The sequence below is a fragment of the Pungitius pungitius genome, chromosome 12 (assembly GCF_949316345.1).
Source record: "Pungitius pungitius chromosome 12, fPunPun2.1, whole genome shotgun sequence".
Taxonomy (NCBI): domain Eukaryota; kingdom Metazoa; phylum Chordata; class Actinopteri; order Perciformes; family Gasterosteidae; genus Pungitius; species Pungitius pungitius.
The window spans coordinates 10,424,237-10,440,556 of NC_084911.1; the positions used below are offsets into that span (position 1 = coordinate 10,424,237).

The window sequence follows — 16,320 nt, forward strand, 5'->3', positions numbered from 1 at the left end:
GTTTAAACTCTAAAGTATGCTTTTATCATCTACTTATCAAAAGCGGGAAGAGTTGATCAAAAGTTGAAAATAAAATCCTGAACGTTGTCCAACATGCAAAAATAAATTTGATGAATTAAGAAACAAATTACATCATCTTGTGCCCTCTACCTGTCAGCTTTGATTGCAGAATGGCGGAAAATACCTTGGGGGTGAGTGGTGTATTAAATTCATGGTTTCTCTGACAACAGTGCAGCAACCACAAAATCTTTGTAACATAAAGAAAACTCCTAATAACATTGTAGTACAGTGAAAGGATGTGACAAATAATGATACATTTTCTTTAATGAACAGCCAAAAAGAGGAAGACCTGCAGTTTGTGAAGAATTATCAGCCTTATAACAAAGAAGAACAGTTCAGAGTTCTGCTGTACGGATCTAATGGTGCTGGAAAGTCCAGCTTCATCAACTCTGTCGACACTGTTTTACAAGGAAGAATTGCTCTTCGAGCTCAGGCAGATGCGAATTCCTCCAAATCCTTCACCACAAAAGTATGAATCCCATCTAAAAAGATTTGCAGGACACAGTTTAGGCGAGCAGCACTTTGAGCAGCTTGAGATATTATTAATGAGCATGAGGTAAAGTTACTCATAGACTTAGTTTTCAATGATCAATGATCATATCTGCGCTTTTCGGTTTGACAGCGTCGAACCTACAAAATCAACAAAGGAGGACTAGGGACCTTTTACCCTTTTGTCTTCACTGACATCATGGGCATCGAGGGGTCAGACAAACAAGGAATTTGTGTGGATGACATCAAACTGGACATGAAGGGCCACATAAAAGATGGTTACATGGTACAGAATAATTAATTACTGAAAGAAAGAATTGTAGGATGCAGTAAAACAGTAAAATCAGCATATCCATCCAGCTTTGCTATCAGTAATTATATTTATGTAAAGATATGTTTACGGAAATATTTGCGAAGTTATTCTTTGATTTACATTGCTTTTACAGTTCGATCCATGCAATAAAATATCAGAGGATGATCCATACTACAACAAGAACCCCACCCTGGGTGACAAAGTTCAGGTTCTGGTTTGTGTCATCGATGGCAGCACAGCAAGTCTACTGGATGATGAACCTATAAAAAAGATGAAGCAGGTCAGACAGGCAGCTAGAGACTTGGGTAATGTTTAGTTTTTGTGGTTCATAGATTGAATCAAATAACCTGTAACATAAATCTGATTGAGTTGTTTTCCTCTTGTATTAACAGGGATTCGTGAGCTGGTTGTTCTCACCAAAATTGATGAAGCTTGTAAAGAGGTCTGCGCCGATGTAAAGAACGTGTATAAGAGCAAGAACATAAAGGATTTTGTAGGCAGTTTTATGAGTTGGTAGAATGTTGGTATTAAATTGGAAACATTTTAAAATTGAAACACAAAAATAAGCATTTAGCATGATTTATTAAATGTGAATGTTTTTCAAATTAGATGGAAAAAATGAGTGTGGAGATTCCATTAAACCGCATCTTTCCTGTGAAGAACTACGCCTCAGAGAATGAACCAGATGATGCGATCGATTCACTGATCCTGAGCGCAATGAAACGGATCATCGACTCTGGAGACAACTTCAAATAGTCTGGTTGTGGGGATGTAATTATATTAAAATGGATTTGGGTTTTGTTTTAGTAGATATCTGCTCTACGTGGTCTTGCCTCTACTAATAGTTGAATATGTTAGGCTGTATCACCCTCACCACGCATTAGTTATTGCATTGTTATTTTGATAGCTATGTTTTTTTGATGTAGGCGTCAATGTCCATATTCTAGTCCCCCGGTAATAATTGAGTACTGCTGTTTAGGTAAACCCACAATAAATTACATCAATAAAGACATTTGTATTTAGTCTCCTTTTATTTTTATTTCATTGTCTTATAATGCAATTACGTTCAGAAGGCGTTGAGGAAGCACGTGGAAGAGGTGAGCATTATTACTAATTCACAACCATCTAGTTTCTCATTGCTCTGAACTCATTGGTTCCTTTGTGTTTCATTCTGCACGAGAGGTTGTTTGAGTCACTCTGCCCCATTTATACATGTGTAAATACCCTAAATCTAAAAGGACCACAGTATTGTTAAAATGACTCACATGTTTTCAGCTATGTTTAAAATACCAGTATAGCTCTAATACTACTTATGTGTTGCATATAAGAAAAGTTGCTAACGCATTAATGGTTTTAGGTTTTCTTCAACGTTTACTCACATTAATAATGCAATAAAGGTGTTTTTTTAGCTCAAGTTCTTATCCTTTTTTCCTAATGTGTTAATGATAAAACAAACTGGATTAACCCTAAAATATAAGATTTTCTGGGAGTTAAACGCAAAAGAAAAGAAGGTGAGAAAGAATTTAAATTTATTTTATATAAACATTTGTAATGAGCCGAGGGAAATAACGGCAAACCCTCGCTCGGACTGTGCGGTGTTTAACTGGACTTCCGAGGTTAAACACCAGCACTTAACGGGTAGTCAGACGTGTCGTAGTTAACACCAATTCTCACGGCCAAACCCAAGAGACCAGAAAATAGTATCACCGTTATGGCAATTCATAAGATCCAGATATCCTAGAAGTAGCTTGATGTGTGGATGGACCTGGGATTGATCTGGACTGCTCCAACAGCTCTACCAGCTACCACACCACCACCAAAGACGGCTCCATGATTCAATGCACATTCATGAAACTGACATATTTATATGTATCTCGATGAATGCTTTAGAAACTTTCCCACGTTAACTTTAATCGATGACAGACATGAGGTCACATTTTTGGTAGACTCAGGAGCTACATCTGTTTTGACTCCATCAGCTTTACCCATTGCTCCAAAACTCAGCGCTAACACCTGTTAAACTGGACAGACATGTTATTCAGCCCCCATTCGGTGTGATTTGGATGGTCAGATGACCAAACATTCATTTGTTATGAATGTGGAGATTTGATGTGCTGTTTTAGCATGATTCTTCAGTCCAGCTCTGTTACGCACGTACAGCACCCCGTGAGATGAGGGGAAGGTACATCACGCTGCCAAGAACCCCAGAAGGCCAGAGACAGGGTGTGGGCTCGTGTGGGTGCGAGTAATCACACAAACACAGATGGTTAGGCTTAAACAGGCTATTACTTGACAGTTTAATAATAATAACAATAATTGGGGATGTACAACAACAATGATACTTGAGGATGATAACCGGATAAATAATAACAGAGGGAAAATGGGAGAACGGCTGAGCAGATCCAAAACAAAGAAATTAACAAAACAAACCCCACCCCTTACCTGTCCTAACGTCCTACAGATGCAGTGGACAGAGTATAGTGAATGTAATGTACAGTACATCGCACAGCTGTCACATCTACAGTGTAAGTTAGTAGAACTAAAGAGTTGTTAGAGAACAAACCATGTGGTTCATGTGTGTACACAATAATGACAATTGAAAGCAAGTACGATGTCGGGCTTATGAGAGGCGCGGCACCTTTGGTGATTCCCCCAAAAGCAGGCTACAGGTCTTGTCTGAAACAAGAAGCAATAGATGGCATCACATCAATGTTTAAATCTTAGACATTGATTAATTGTCCCATGTAATGATTCACTGTTCTGCACTATTATTAATGTTTCCTGTTAAGAAAAACAGCGATGAGGGTCAACCAACACAGTGGCATTTAGGACCTGCAGGCAGTAAATGCGGCAGTGCACCCCCGAGCACCTGAGGTTTCTAATCCACCATTCTGTCCCTCAGCCCTCCAGAGGAAACTGATTTTTTACTTGTTGATTTGGCCAATTAATATTTTCTGTGTCCGTCCATCCTGAAGGTAAATAATGGTTTGCATTCACCTTTCAGTGGTGTAGCTACACCCGTACAAGATGGTATTTAGAAAGTCCAACCTACTTTCACCAGCTGAGCCTAAATTTACAAAACTTTGACTTCCCACCAGGTATTGTCTTATTGGAATATGTGAACCACCTCATGGTTGCTATCCCCTCAGAAGAAGAATAAATTGTCAAAACTACAGTCTAAACTTAATACACATTAAAGAACATAACAGGCAAAACAGTGGAGGTAGGATTTCTTTTAAATATTATCAATTTACATGAACCTTGACACTTGAAATTGTCAAGAGATAAAACAATTAAACATTCAGGCATTTCGATTGAGCTATATTCATTAGGAAAAATACTTTACTTTTGTAACACATGAGTCTGCCTTTTCGAGGAAATAGTTTGCAACATGTCTGAACTACTTTTTGATAATTAATGATGTGTTATAATGCTTCCTTTTTAAATGCTGCCTTACTGTCCTTTGTAGCAATAAACGGAAGATCGACTAAACCTGAACCTGAAAGAAAGATACTAAACATATTTTACGTCATTGTTTGAACTCAGAAGAATACGTTGCCTGTCTACTTGATCAAAAGTTTTAAATAAAATCCTGAATGTGGTCTAAGATGCAAAAAAACATTTCATACATGTGTCAAGATACAAATACTCTATTCATTTGTGTTTGGGTTATATTACATCATGTGTTACATTTTAAAAATCAGTATATTGTAAAAAAAGAAATAAAATGACAAGGGGGGATAATAAAGAATCAGTTAAAAAACTGTATAAGCAATAATAACGATATGAGTAAATAATCCAACACATGTTAAACTGTAATAAATTATTGAATTGTTTGATTCCGCTTTGTTCCCAATGTTGTTTGCTAGTGTTACTAGTTGTTGCTAGTGTTTTTTTCAATTCTAGTTTTAGAACTGTTTATTTGCAAAAAAATATGAAAGCTGTGTTTAGATTCTGTTTAAATGTGTCCCATTTGAGTCTGGCTTGTTAAAAAAAGACAATATTCTCATCATGTCCTTCTCCTTTTATGAATGTAAGTCACATGATTGTCTGTATCTGAAAGTGAAAGCATACATCCTCATATACAGTATATCATCATATAACAGGGCTCTTCTTGCCACAATCACTTAAGCAGCACTCTGCAGAGCCACAGATACAAAGGTAAAGGATTTCTATTATGTCTAACAAATATTTTGATGACAAATGTCTGTCGTGGTGTTAGTATTGATCTACTAAAGGATACACGCCTGTAGATCCAGTGATAGAAAAATTAAAGTAAATGGAACGTCTTACCTTTCATGTTTTATGTAGATAGATAATATATACTTTATTAATCCCGATGTGTGTGTAGCAGTAGCAACACAGTAACAAAATTCTAAATGAATGCACGAAAAAAAAGCTATATAAAAATATATACACAATACAATAAAATATAGAATAGTGAATTAGATTAAAGTGAAAGTAAAATAGAAGTATGTACAGTGGGGTGGAATAGATATACAATTAAATATTAAAACCTTTGACTTTTTGAAATTGGGACTTTTATTTCAATTTGGTACGCTTTGACATAACTTTAAAATAATGTAATATTTTGGTTAAACTTGTGACGGTCGTCTTGAAGGTCGTTTCCTGTCATCGTTGCTCTAACTCTGCATACTTCCTACTTCCTACTTCCTCACATGGCCACGCTTTTCACTCGCGTTGAACAGTTTCATTTTGTAGTTGGCAAAATTTCTCCAAAATGAATATAATTACAGTATTTAATTTGCATCTTTATCGGTAGGAGTCTATACTTTAAGTTACTATTTCAATCTAGGGATTAACAACATTTTTCAGAAAATTGTGTTTAAGTTCATTTGCATGTTTCTTTCTTCTTTTACAGCAAAGAGAGGAGGTGAGTCATCATTTCAGCTCATAAATGTTCAATCCATTGCAAAAATGCTTCAAATTTTTAATTATGCAACATTAATAAATGTGAGGAAGTGATAATGATTCATTTGAACCATCACCTTTTCTTTTTACAAACAAAACAGTGCAGGTATGATTCTTGGAGATTCCAAATCTTGGATTTGTCAAGAGATTCAACAATCAGAGTCAATTAAAATGACACATATTCATTAAGAATGTACTTTTTGCTTGTGCAGCACCTGAGTCTGTTTTAAATGTGATAATAAATGATGTGTAATAATGCTTCTTGTTTAACTGTTGCCTTACTGTCCTTTTGTAGCCATGGGTGAAGAACAGTCAAAACCTGCTTGCGCTCCTGATCATGCTCCTGCTTCTGGGAGTAAGATACTGAAAACATTATTAGACAATTGTTTAAACTCAAAAGAATGCTTTGCTCATCTAATTATCATTAATTAAAAGAGTAGATCAAAAGTGAAAAACAAAATCATGAATGTTGTTTAAGATGCAAAATTACAATTGTATAAAGATACAAATTACTTTTTATTTGTGTTGTGGTTATATTACATCATCATGTGCCCTCTAATTGTCAGCTTTGATGGAAGAATGGAGGAAAATACGTTGGGGGTGAGTGGTGTATGAAATTCATGGTGTCTCTGGCAACAGTGCAGCTACCACAAAATATTGATAATAATGTTGAAATGCCGTGAAAGGATGTGACATATAATCTTACATTTTCTTTAATGAACAGCCAAAAAGAGGACCTGCAGTTTGTGAAGGATTATCAGCCTTATAACAAGGAAGTCAAAGAGCTCAGAGTTCTGCTGTACGGGCCTATTGGTTCTGGGAAGTCCAGCTTCATCAACTCTGTCGACACTGTTTTACAAGGAAGAATTGCTCTTCGAGCTCAGGCGGATGCAGTCTCCGCTAAATCCTTCACCACAAAAGTATGAATCCCTTCTAAAAAGATTTGCAGGACACAGTTTAGGCGAGCAGCACTTTGAGCAGCTTGAGATAATATTAATGAGCATGAGATAAAGTTACTCATTGACTTTAAGGTTTAAATGATGTCATCATATCTGCGCTTTACTGTTTGACAGCATCAAACGTACAAAATCAACAAAGAAGGACCTGGGACATTTTACCCTTTTGTCTTCACTGACATCATGGGCATCGAGGGGCCAGACAAACGAGGAGTTTGTGTGGATGACATCAAACTGGACATGAAGGGCCACATAAAAGATGGTTACATGGTACATTATAAATAATTACTGACATCATTGTATTATTGATGCATTTCAGTAAAACCATCCAACTTTGCTCTCTGTTTTGTATCAATAATAACATTTATGTAAAATATACAGTATGTTTAAAGAATTATTTGGACAAGTTATTATGTGATTTACATTGTTTCTACAGTTCAATCCGTGCTCTGAAATATCAGAGGATGATCAATACTACAACAAGAACCCCATCCTGGAGGAAAAAGTTCAGGTTCTGGTTTGTATCATCGATGCCAGCTCATCATCAATACTGGATGATGAATCTATAAGAAAGATGAGGCAGGTCAGACTTGCAGCTAGAGACTTGGGTAAGGATTTAATTTTTGTGGTTCACAGATTAAATCAAATTACCTGTTAAACATGAATTTGATTGAGTTGTATTCCTCTTTGTATTGGCAGGGATTCCTCAGCTGGTTGTTCTCACCAAAATTGATGTAGCTTGTAAAGAGGTCCAATCCGACGTAAAGAACGTGTACAAGAGCAATTACATAAAGAAGATGGTATGTTTCTATTTCATGAGTTGGTAGAATGTTGTTATTCAAATTTGGAAACATTTTAAAATTGAACCACAAAAATAAGCATTGACTAGCATTTCTTGAATGTGAATGTTTTTCATATTAGATCGAAAAGATTAGTGTGGACCTGGGCTTTCCACTAAACTGCATCTTTCCTGTGAAGAACTACGCCTCAGAGAATGAAACAAATGATGACATCGATTCACTGATCCTGAGCGCAATGAAACAGATCATTAACTCTGGAGAAGACTTTGTCAACCAGCTGTAGACCTAAAATACTGCTGAGGCCAATTTTGCTTTTGAAATAGTCTGTCTGTGGGGATATAATTACATTAAAACCGACTTGGATCTTATTTTAGTTGTGATCTTATCTTATCTATATCTTATCTGCTCTTCTCTTGCCTCTACTATCAGTTTAATAAAGTATGTTAGGTTGTATCACCCTCACCACGCATTTGAGTTTTTGCATTGTTATTTTGATAGTTATGCCTTTTGGATTTAGGTGGTAAAGGTGAATTGTTAAAAATAAACTCACAAAATTAATCTGTATTTTTATCCATGACCAAATGTGAAAAACTAATAATTTCGTATGAAATCTTAAAAAGAATCTCTTCCTAAAGTTTTGCCATATTGCAAAACAAAAACATCAACGAATCTTATGTTGTTTGCGTCATATGACATCATCACGTGAGCTGGTCAAAAACTCAGCTTTTGTGATGTTTGCCCTCAAGTATAATAAGTAATGTTAGAATTACAGAGCAACGGCGATTAAAACATTTTTAGTTTTCTCCATTTTAATTGTATCTACGTTACATTGGTATATCATTGATACATATTATAGAGCCACACTGCTTCAATACATATTATGGTTCCACACTGCTTCACTATAGTCCAATAAAATGTGTTTTTTCCGGTCACCTGACTGCAATTTTGGCGCTCGAGGGAAATGAGAAAATACAAGCTTATACAAAGCCCGTAAAGGAAACATGAGACAAGCGAAGGAAAAAGGGGGGAAGACATCCAAGTATCGTGTCTCCTGCATCCCAGCCGTGTAATGTCCTCAATGTCCAACGGTTCGTGTATCGGATGAAACGCTGCAGTAAGTATATTTTATCATCAAAACTGAATGAAATTTCAAACTGGAAAGTCTTCAATAACAACAGTAAAACATATTAGAAAAAGTGTTGCATTAGTTTTTACCTATAAAATGGAAGTGAGGAACAGGCCGCAACAGAAATGGAGGCTACAATATTCAACCCAAAAAATGTCAACCTTGACACACCAACATCCGGGACACTAAGGAAGAGCAATCGATTCTAGATTCAAGATCAGGAGCGTGCGTCAAGCTAAAGGAGCGAGCACCCAAGACACTTTCGGCTTCGGATTGTAGCCATGTCCAATAATAACGGGGCTTTAACTCTTTAAACTTGTTGCGCACCTTTCCGGCGTCTCGGAAGTGGGACTGGAGTTCCTGCCTGCCACAGGTGCTGTATTCCTATAACACCACCCCTCATCAGGCCACTGGGAAGTCCCCCTTTCTTTTGATGTTTGGGCAAGATCCCAGGCTTCCAGTTGATTTCCTGCTAGGTACAGGATCCTCTTGGTGGCAGTACCCATGAATTGATCCAGGAACATCAGACCCGCTTACGAATAGCTTTTGAGGGAGCCGGGGAAAGGTTAAGGGGTGCGTCGTGAGAGAAATTATGACCGGCATGTTCAAGACCACCCTCTGAAATTAGGCCAGTTGGCGTGGTTGCAGAACCTCAGTACACAAGGTCGTCATAAAATCCAGGACCTATATGAGCCTGGGTCGTATAGAGTCCTGAGGGCACCAGCCGAAGGTGCGGCAGTGCACACCATAGCGCCTGTAGACAATCATGCTTAATTGTTACCTAAAAGCCTTGGTTGTGGCATGGGCCTTTCTCTAAACTGCATCTTTCTCGTGAAGAACTTCCACTCAGAAATCCACACCAATGCAGACATGAATGTGCTGATCATGAGTGCAGTGAAACAGATGATTTGCTTTCGAGAAGACTTTGTCAACAAGCAGTAGACCTTTAAGCTGCTGAGACGAACCTCACAGCATGACACAACACTGCTTTGAATGCTTATTATTACATAATTGTGCAGTGGTATTTGGGTAATTGTTATGAAATCAGTTCAAATGTTCTTGATGTGAAATCACGTACATAAATTAAAGTACATTACAAACTTACTTTACTCCAAACCATGATTTATGATTGTTTAAATTCACAAGGTGACCACAAGTATCAAACTGATACCACATTTGTATGTGAACGTAACATTTTAGGAGACAGGTTTGTTATATCCTACAAAATACTATAACTATATCAGCATTATATCACATTTGGCTTTATTACAGCTCATGCTTTTTCTTTTAATCTTTAAATAATCAGTCTATTGTAAAAAAAAGAACAATCATAATTAGGGGGAATCTTGATTTGCAAAAATATTGATATGAGTAATTAATCCAAGATATATGAAGTTTCAATAAACTATTAAATTGTTTGATCCCAATGTAAATTGTTAGTGGGACTTCTTTATTTAATTCCAGCAGATTTTATTTCCGTTTTAGAACTGTTTCTTATGAAATTCATCAGTTTGGTTGTCATAAACAGTTACGAAAAATCAACATCAAATGAGACATTATTCTCATCCTATTCTTCTCCTTTTATAATAAGTCACATGATTGTCTGTATCTGAAAGTGAAAGCATACATCCTCATATATATCCTCATATAACAGGGCTCTACTTGCCACCTTCACTGAAGCAGCACTCTGCAGAGCCACAGATACAAAGGTAAAGGATTTCTGTTACTCCTAACTAATATTTGGATGACAGATGCCATTGTAGTGCAGGGGTCTTCAAATAAAATGTGACGAGGTCCAGTAAGAGAAAATGTTTAGAAAGAAAGGTCCGGAAGATCATAATGCGACTACTTGGTGTGATTAAATAGAGGAATAGAGTTGTATCAACATCTGCATGTAATCAATACACGACTAACAAATGAATTGACTAAAATTCTAAAACTCCTTTCACAGAACTGAACATATATGTGTGACTGTAAAAATATAAGTAATGTTGTCTCAATTAACCAAATAAAAGTAGGGCTGCATTTTAAAAAAAAATTAATAAAATGTGAAAATATCTGCATGTTCAAATAAAGTGCTTCATTTCAGAAAAAATAAAATACCGGGAAGACAAGCTTGAATTTCCCCTTTTCTGCTTCACATTTGGATTTGACAGTCTCAGCTAATTCTGAATAATGAATCTAAACACATTTTAACAATCGAACAGTTTAATAGAATATAACGTTATATATCCACTCTCTTTTTTGGTAAGCGGGAGATTTGAGATGTTAAACCTGTACCTGAATGCATCATGGTCATTCTCCTCCTTATGTGGAGGAGCTCATTGAACCTCATGATGGCGTTTCGACGGGTTCTGAGCATATGAAACACTGGTTGAGTGCTGCAGTGGGTGAACAGAAACCAGTCCGTCCATTATGGATTAAATGCTCTACTTTCGCTGTCAATTTGTTTTCTCACCGGTCTCTTTCTCTTTTTTGCTCCGTCTCACTCGTCTTTTTCTCAATCGTCGATATTGTAAGTTGTATGTCACTTTTAATTTTTCCTTTTATTTGTATTTGTTTTCTTGTAAAACAAATGCTGTTATGATGCAGGAAATAACGCTGTGCTGTAAAGAACATATAAAGCAGTATGAGAACTAAAAACTGTTGACCTTCACAGCACCCCGAAACAAAACCACAGACATCCTGTGCAACTGCCATTCCATGTTTCTACCTTATTTGGCCATATAAGGTAGAAACATTGTTGCTATGCCTTTTTCTTTTTTTACTTTCTTAGAAACAGTTGCATGGGGACTGAGGTGGGGGGCGAGAATATAAAAGAGGTCACATTCTGACAGCGGACACACTTTCCGACGGTCTCCTGCTGCATCTGCGCAAATTTCTCATGTATCTTTGTCTCTTTTAAATAAATGTTAACTTTTTTAACTTTGATTGATTTACGTGTCCGATTCTTCTCATCAACCAACTCGGCGGGATTGTGAATCCCAATATCTTTATTTTCTTCCTACCGTCTTTCTAATTTGCCGCTAACTCTCTCGTCTGTCCGCACTATTGAGACAATATCGTCGTCCGGTCTGGAATGCAAAGACTCGATTGGTCGGGTAGTATCACGTGGGATGGTTTAACTCGAATGCAATTGGTCTGTGCTTTAAGCCACTACCGTAAAGACGACCGAAGATATAGACATAGATAGATATAGATGAGTGAATGTATGCTTTATCAATCACCAGTGGGAAATATGTGTAGCAGTAGCAAAACAGTAATTACAATGAAGGCACGAAAAATGCACAATATATACACAATATAATAGAAAAGCCAATTTGATTAAAGTGAAAGTGAAATATGTACAGGGGGTGGAATAAGTTAATTAAATTAAATTAAATGTAAAACCTTTGACTTCTCTAAAATAGTATTGACATTCATTTTAATTTCGTATGCTTGGACATAACTTTAAAGCAGTACTATTTTGCTCTAATTTGGGAACGTCGTCTTGAAGGTTTTTCAGGTTGTTTCCTGTGATCGTCTTATGCATACTTCCTACTACTCTAAGTAGCTACACTTTCACTTGCGTTAAGCAGTTTCATTTTCTAGTTTGCATAGTCTCTCCAAAATAAATATAATTACAGTATTTCATTTGCATCTTTATCTGTAAGAGTCTGTACTTGAAGTTACTATTTCTATTTAGGCATTAGAAACATTCATCCTCCAGAAAAAACATATTTAAATTTGCATGTTTCTTTCTCCTTTTACAGCAAAGAGAGGAGGTGAGTCTTGACCTGTCATCATTTCAGCTCCTTAATGTTCAACCCATTGCAAAAATTTGTAAATATGCCAATATTAAAAAATGTGTCAAAATGATAATGATTCATTGATTAATCCTTTTCTTTTTACAGGCAAAACAGTGCAGGTACGATTCTTATATACAATAATAATAATATTTTCCATTCAGATAAAAATTTAACCTTGGAATCGTCGAGATTAAATAATCAGAATTAAAATGACACAAATTCATTGAGAATAAATGATTTGCTTGTGCGGCACCTGAGTCCATTTTAAATGTTATAAGTGGAAGCATGTTTGAACTTACGCTTTTTTTGATAATAAATTATGTGTAATAATGCTTTTTGTTTAAATGTTGCCTTACTGTCCTTTTGTAGCCATGGGTGGAAAAAAGTCAAAACCTGCTGCTGCTCCTGCTCCTGATCGTAAGATACTCACAACATTACAGAACATTGTTTAAACTCAGACGAATACTTTGCTTGCCTACTAATCAAAAGCTGGAAGACAAGATCAAAGTTGTAATTAAAATCTTGAACATTTTATAAGATAGATCAAAAATACTTTTGATAAATTAAGAAACAAATGAATTATTCTTTTTTGTGTTGTGGTTATATTACATCATCATGTGCTTTCTACTTGTCAGCTTTGATTGCAGAGTGGAGGAAAATACGTTGGGGGTGAGTGGTGTGTTTAATTCCTGGTGTCTCTGGCAACAGTGCAGCTACTAAATAAAACTGATAATAATGTTGAAGTACAGTGAAAGGATGTGACACATAATCTTTCCTTTTCTTTCTTTAAGGAACAGCCCCAAGAAGGAAGACCTGCAGTTTGTGAAGGGTTATCAGCCTTATAACAAAGAAGTTAAACAGTTCAGAGTTCTGCTATACGGATCTACTGGTTCTGGGAAGTCCAGCTTCATCAACTCTGTCGACACTGTTTTACAAGGAAGAATTGCTCTTCGAGCTCAGGCAGATGCAAATTCCTCCAAATCCTTCACCATAGAAGTATGAATCTCATCTAAAAAGATTTGCAGGACACAGTTTAGGCGAGCAGCACTTTGAGCAGCTTGAGATAATATTAATGAGCATGAGATAAAGTTACTCATTGACTTTAAGGTTTAAATGATGTCATCATATCAGCGCTTTTCTGTTTTACAGCGTCAAACGTACAAAATCAACAAAGAAGGACCTGGGACATTTTACCCTTTTGTCTTCACTGACATCATGGGCCTCGAGAAATTTGATCAACAAGGAGTTTGTGTGGAAGACATCAAACTGGTCATGAAGGGCCACATAAAAGATGGATACAAGGTACAGTCCAATTAATTACTGACATCATTGAGTATTGTTGATGCATTTCAGTAAAACCATCCAGCTTTGCTATCTGTTTGTATCACTAATTCTATTTATGTAAGTATTGTGGCAAGCCCGGGGGTGGGGACTTCCATGTCACAGTTGAAGGACACAAGCCGGACTCGGGGTACAGTTTGAACACAGTTTATTTAGATTACTTGGCTGTGTAGAAGGATAAGCTCCACGCCCTGTTGCTCCTCGTATTCGTCTTCATATTCAAATTTCCTATTCATTGTCATCGCCGTCCTCGTCCTCCTGTGCCAGGTCATACACGGGTTGCGCCAACTTCTCTCTTTTCTCACTCTCCATTTCCTCCCTGTTCGGTTCCTTGTTGCCCTTCTTATGCTTCCCCTCTCTAATTGCTCAATTGCTTACCCTCTCGCCTCGTTAGGCCGGAACTCCCTGACATGGCTCGTGGGTGGAGCCATCTGGTCGAAATATACCTCCCCTCCAACACCCACCCCCTCACTTCTCCCTGTAGTCTACCACAGTATATAGTATGTTTAACAAATTATTTTTAAAGTTATTCTTTGATTTACATTGTTTTTACAGTTCAATCCTTACTGTGAAATATCAGAGGATGATCAATACTACAACAAGAGCCCCACCCTGGAGGACAAAGCTCATGTTCTGGTTTGTGTCATCGATGGCAGCTCATCATCAATACTGGATGATGAATCTAAAAGAAAGATGAGGCGGGTCAGAACTGCAGCTAGAGACTTGGGTAAGGATTAGTTTTTGTGGTTCACAGATTAAATCAAATTACCTGTTAAACATGAATTTGATTGAGTTGTATTCCTCTTTGTATTGGCAGGGATTCCTCAGCTGGTTGTTCTCACCAAAATTGATGAAGCTTGTAAAGAGGTCCAATCCGATGTAAAGAATGTGTATAAGAGCAAGTACATAAAGGAAATGGTAGGTTTCTACTTTATGAGTCGGTTGTACGTTGTTTTTAAATTGGAAAGATTTAAAAACACAAAAACACGCTTCTAGCGGCATTTCTTAAACGTGAACATTTTCCATATTAGGTGGACAAAATCAGTAAGGATCTGGGCTTTCCACTAAACTGCATCTTTCCTGTGAAGAACTACGCCTCAGAGATTGATACAAATCATGACATTGATTCACTGATCCTGTGCGCACTGAAACAGATCATTGACTCTGGAGAAAACTTTGTCAACCAGCTGTAGATTGTTGTGGAAAATTTCAATTAAAGTTCGGGAGAAGAGAATGATTTGTTTCTAGGTTCATCTAATAAAACAGAGTCTTGATGAATAATCAAAGTTGCAAAAATCCATTCTTTGCTTGCAAGCAGGAGGTCAAATACACAGGCACGTATCATGGTGCTCTGTGGAGATGGCGTCTTCGAGAAGTGAAAATGCTGAGTTCTTATACACAAACATCTCACAGGTCATTTCTAGTGTTAGGAATTAAAGAAGAAGTGCACCCCTAGCGGTGTGAAGTATTTTACATGTAGCAATGTTTAGTGTAGAATTGTAGTTTGTGTGATGTTAGATAGTTGATATTACATTTGTATGTTAAATGAAGTGAATGCATTATAGACAATAACAATTTATAGTCATGGAAATCATATAAATACTGTACACATTAACATCCTGTCATGATGTAATGTTAAAACCTGGGGACGGAAGCTAATTGCTGTCCTTTATGGATTTCTCCCATCTTTCCCCAAAAGAGGGTTCTTGTTGGTTTTTTTTTTTCTCCTGTCAGATAAGCAATTGGGTGCAAGACAGCCAAATGAGGCAAAGTATTGCACCAGATAAACTGTGATAAACCATTAAGTACTGTGATCTTATATGTTGTGTTGTAATTGAAGTGTACTTAATATAAGATGAAGACAAACTATGTATATTATGTTATATTCACTCATTGAGGCATAAAGCCAAAATGTTTCTACAGAGAATGCATTGGAATGTGAGGGAAAGATGACACAGAGAGGGCTTTCAGATTCACACGTGGCAGTTCACACCTGGATGTGAAAAGGCTGGACCAGGAGGAGATACATTGAAGAAGGAGCCAATGACATTCGGATACACCCAAAAGACAACCCCCCCGAGAGCTTTCGAATCTTTGAACCGGGAAGAGGACAGTTAGAATTTTCTGCAGCTGTTCTGATAAGTCACCTTTGACTTGGTCGGAGAATTCTCGATTTCGCGAAATATATTACTATTCACATTGTATTTCACTTTGTAATTGTAGGCCTTACTCTTTGTTTAGTTATTAAATACTTTTTTATTTTTAAAACCTGAGCTAGTCGACTCTTTGATTCACTGTATGGATGAGAACAAAGGCAAGGTGGTCTCCCCTTCGGCCTTCAGAACCCAACACTAGTGGCAGGTGGCCAAGAGAGGCGCCGAATCCTAAACTCTAAACCACCTGTGAGATAGCAGATATGAAAACTTACAAATCAAGTAAGAAATGAACCAAGGTTAAGATGGGGGTAACAGAGTTCCTTTGTTCGAGCATTCGTGTGAAAGCCTGTTTGACTGTC

General features: G+C 37.0%; 2 protein-coding genes across 3 annotated transcripts in view; both read left to right on the plus strand.

Moving 5' to 3' along the window:
* The window catches only part of LOC119220639 (interferon-induced protein 44-like), a 59,636-nt gene extending 44,118 nt beyond the window's left edge, over positions 1 to 15,518 (plus strand). The window contains exons 8-10 of the mRNA XM_062566142.1: positions 14,361 to 14,532; positions 14,623 to 14,723; positions 14,837 to 15,518. Coding sequence (XP_062422126.1) covers positions 14,361 to 14,532; positions 14,623 to 14,723; positions 14,837 to 14,998 — 435 coding nt within the window. The 3' untranslated portion in view covers positions 14,999 to 15,518. The remainder of the gene's footprint in view (positions 1 to 14,360; positions 14,533 to 14,622; positions 14,724 to 14,836) is intronic.
* Positions 6,077 to 16,320, plus strand: part of LOC119220640 (interferon-induced protein 44-like) — a 30,523-nt gene continuing 20,279 nt past the window's right edge. Inside the window, exons 1-7 of one of the 2 annotated variants that reach the window (XM_037476777.2) lie at positions 6,077 to 6,149; positions 6,361 to 6,394; positions 6,519 to 6,714; positions 6,868 to 7,020; positions 7,187 to 7,358; positions 7,450 to 7,550; positions 7,672 to 8,036. In XM_037476777.2, coding sequence (XP_037332674.2) covers positions 6,092 to 6,149; positions 6,361 to 6,394; positions 6,519 to 6,714; positions 6,868 to 7,020; positions 7,187 to 7,358; positions 7,450 to 7,550; positions 7,672 to 7,833 — 876 coding nt within the window. In that variant the 5' untranslated portion in view covers positions 6,077 to 6,091 and the 3' untranslated portion in view covers positions 7,834 to 8,036. Of the gene's footprint in view, positions 6,150 to 6,360; positions 6,395 to 6,518; positions 6,715 to 6,867; positions 7,021 to 7,186; positions 7,359 to 7,449; positions 7,551 to 7,671; positions 8,037 to 16,320 lie in introns of those variants that run through there. The other variant, XM_062566138.1, reaches the window with a different exon arrangement.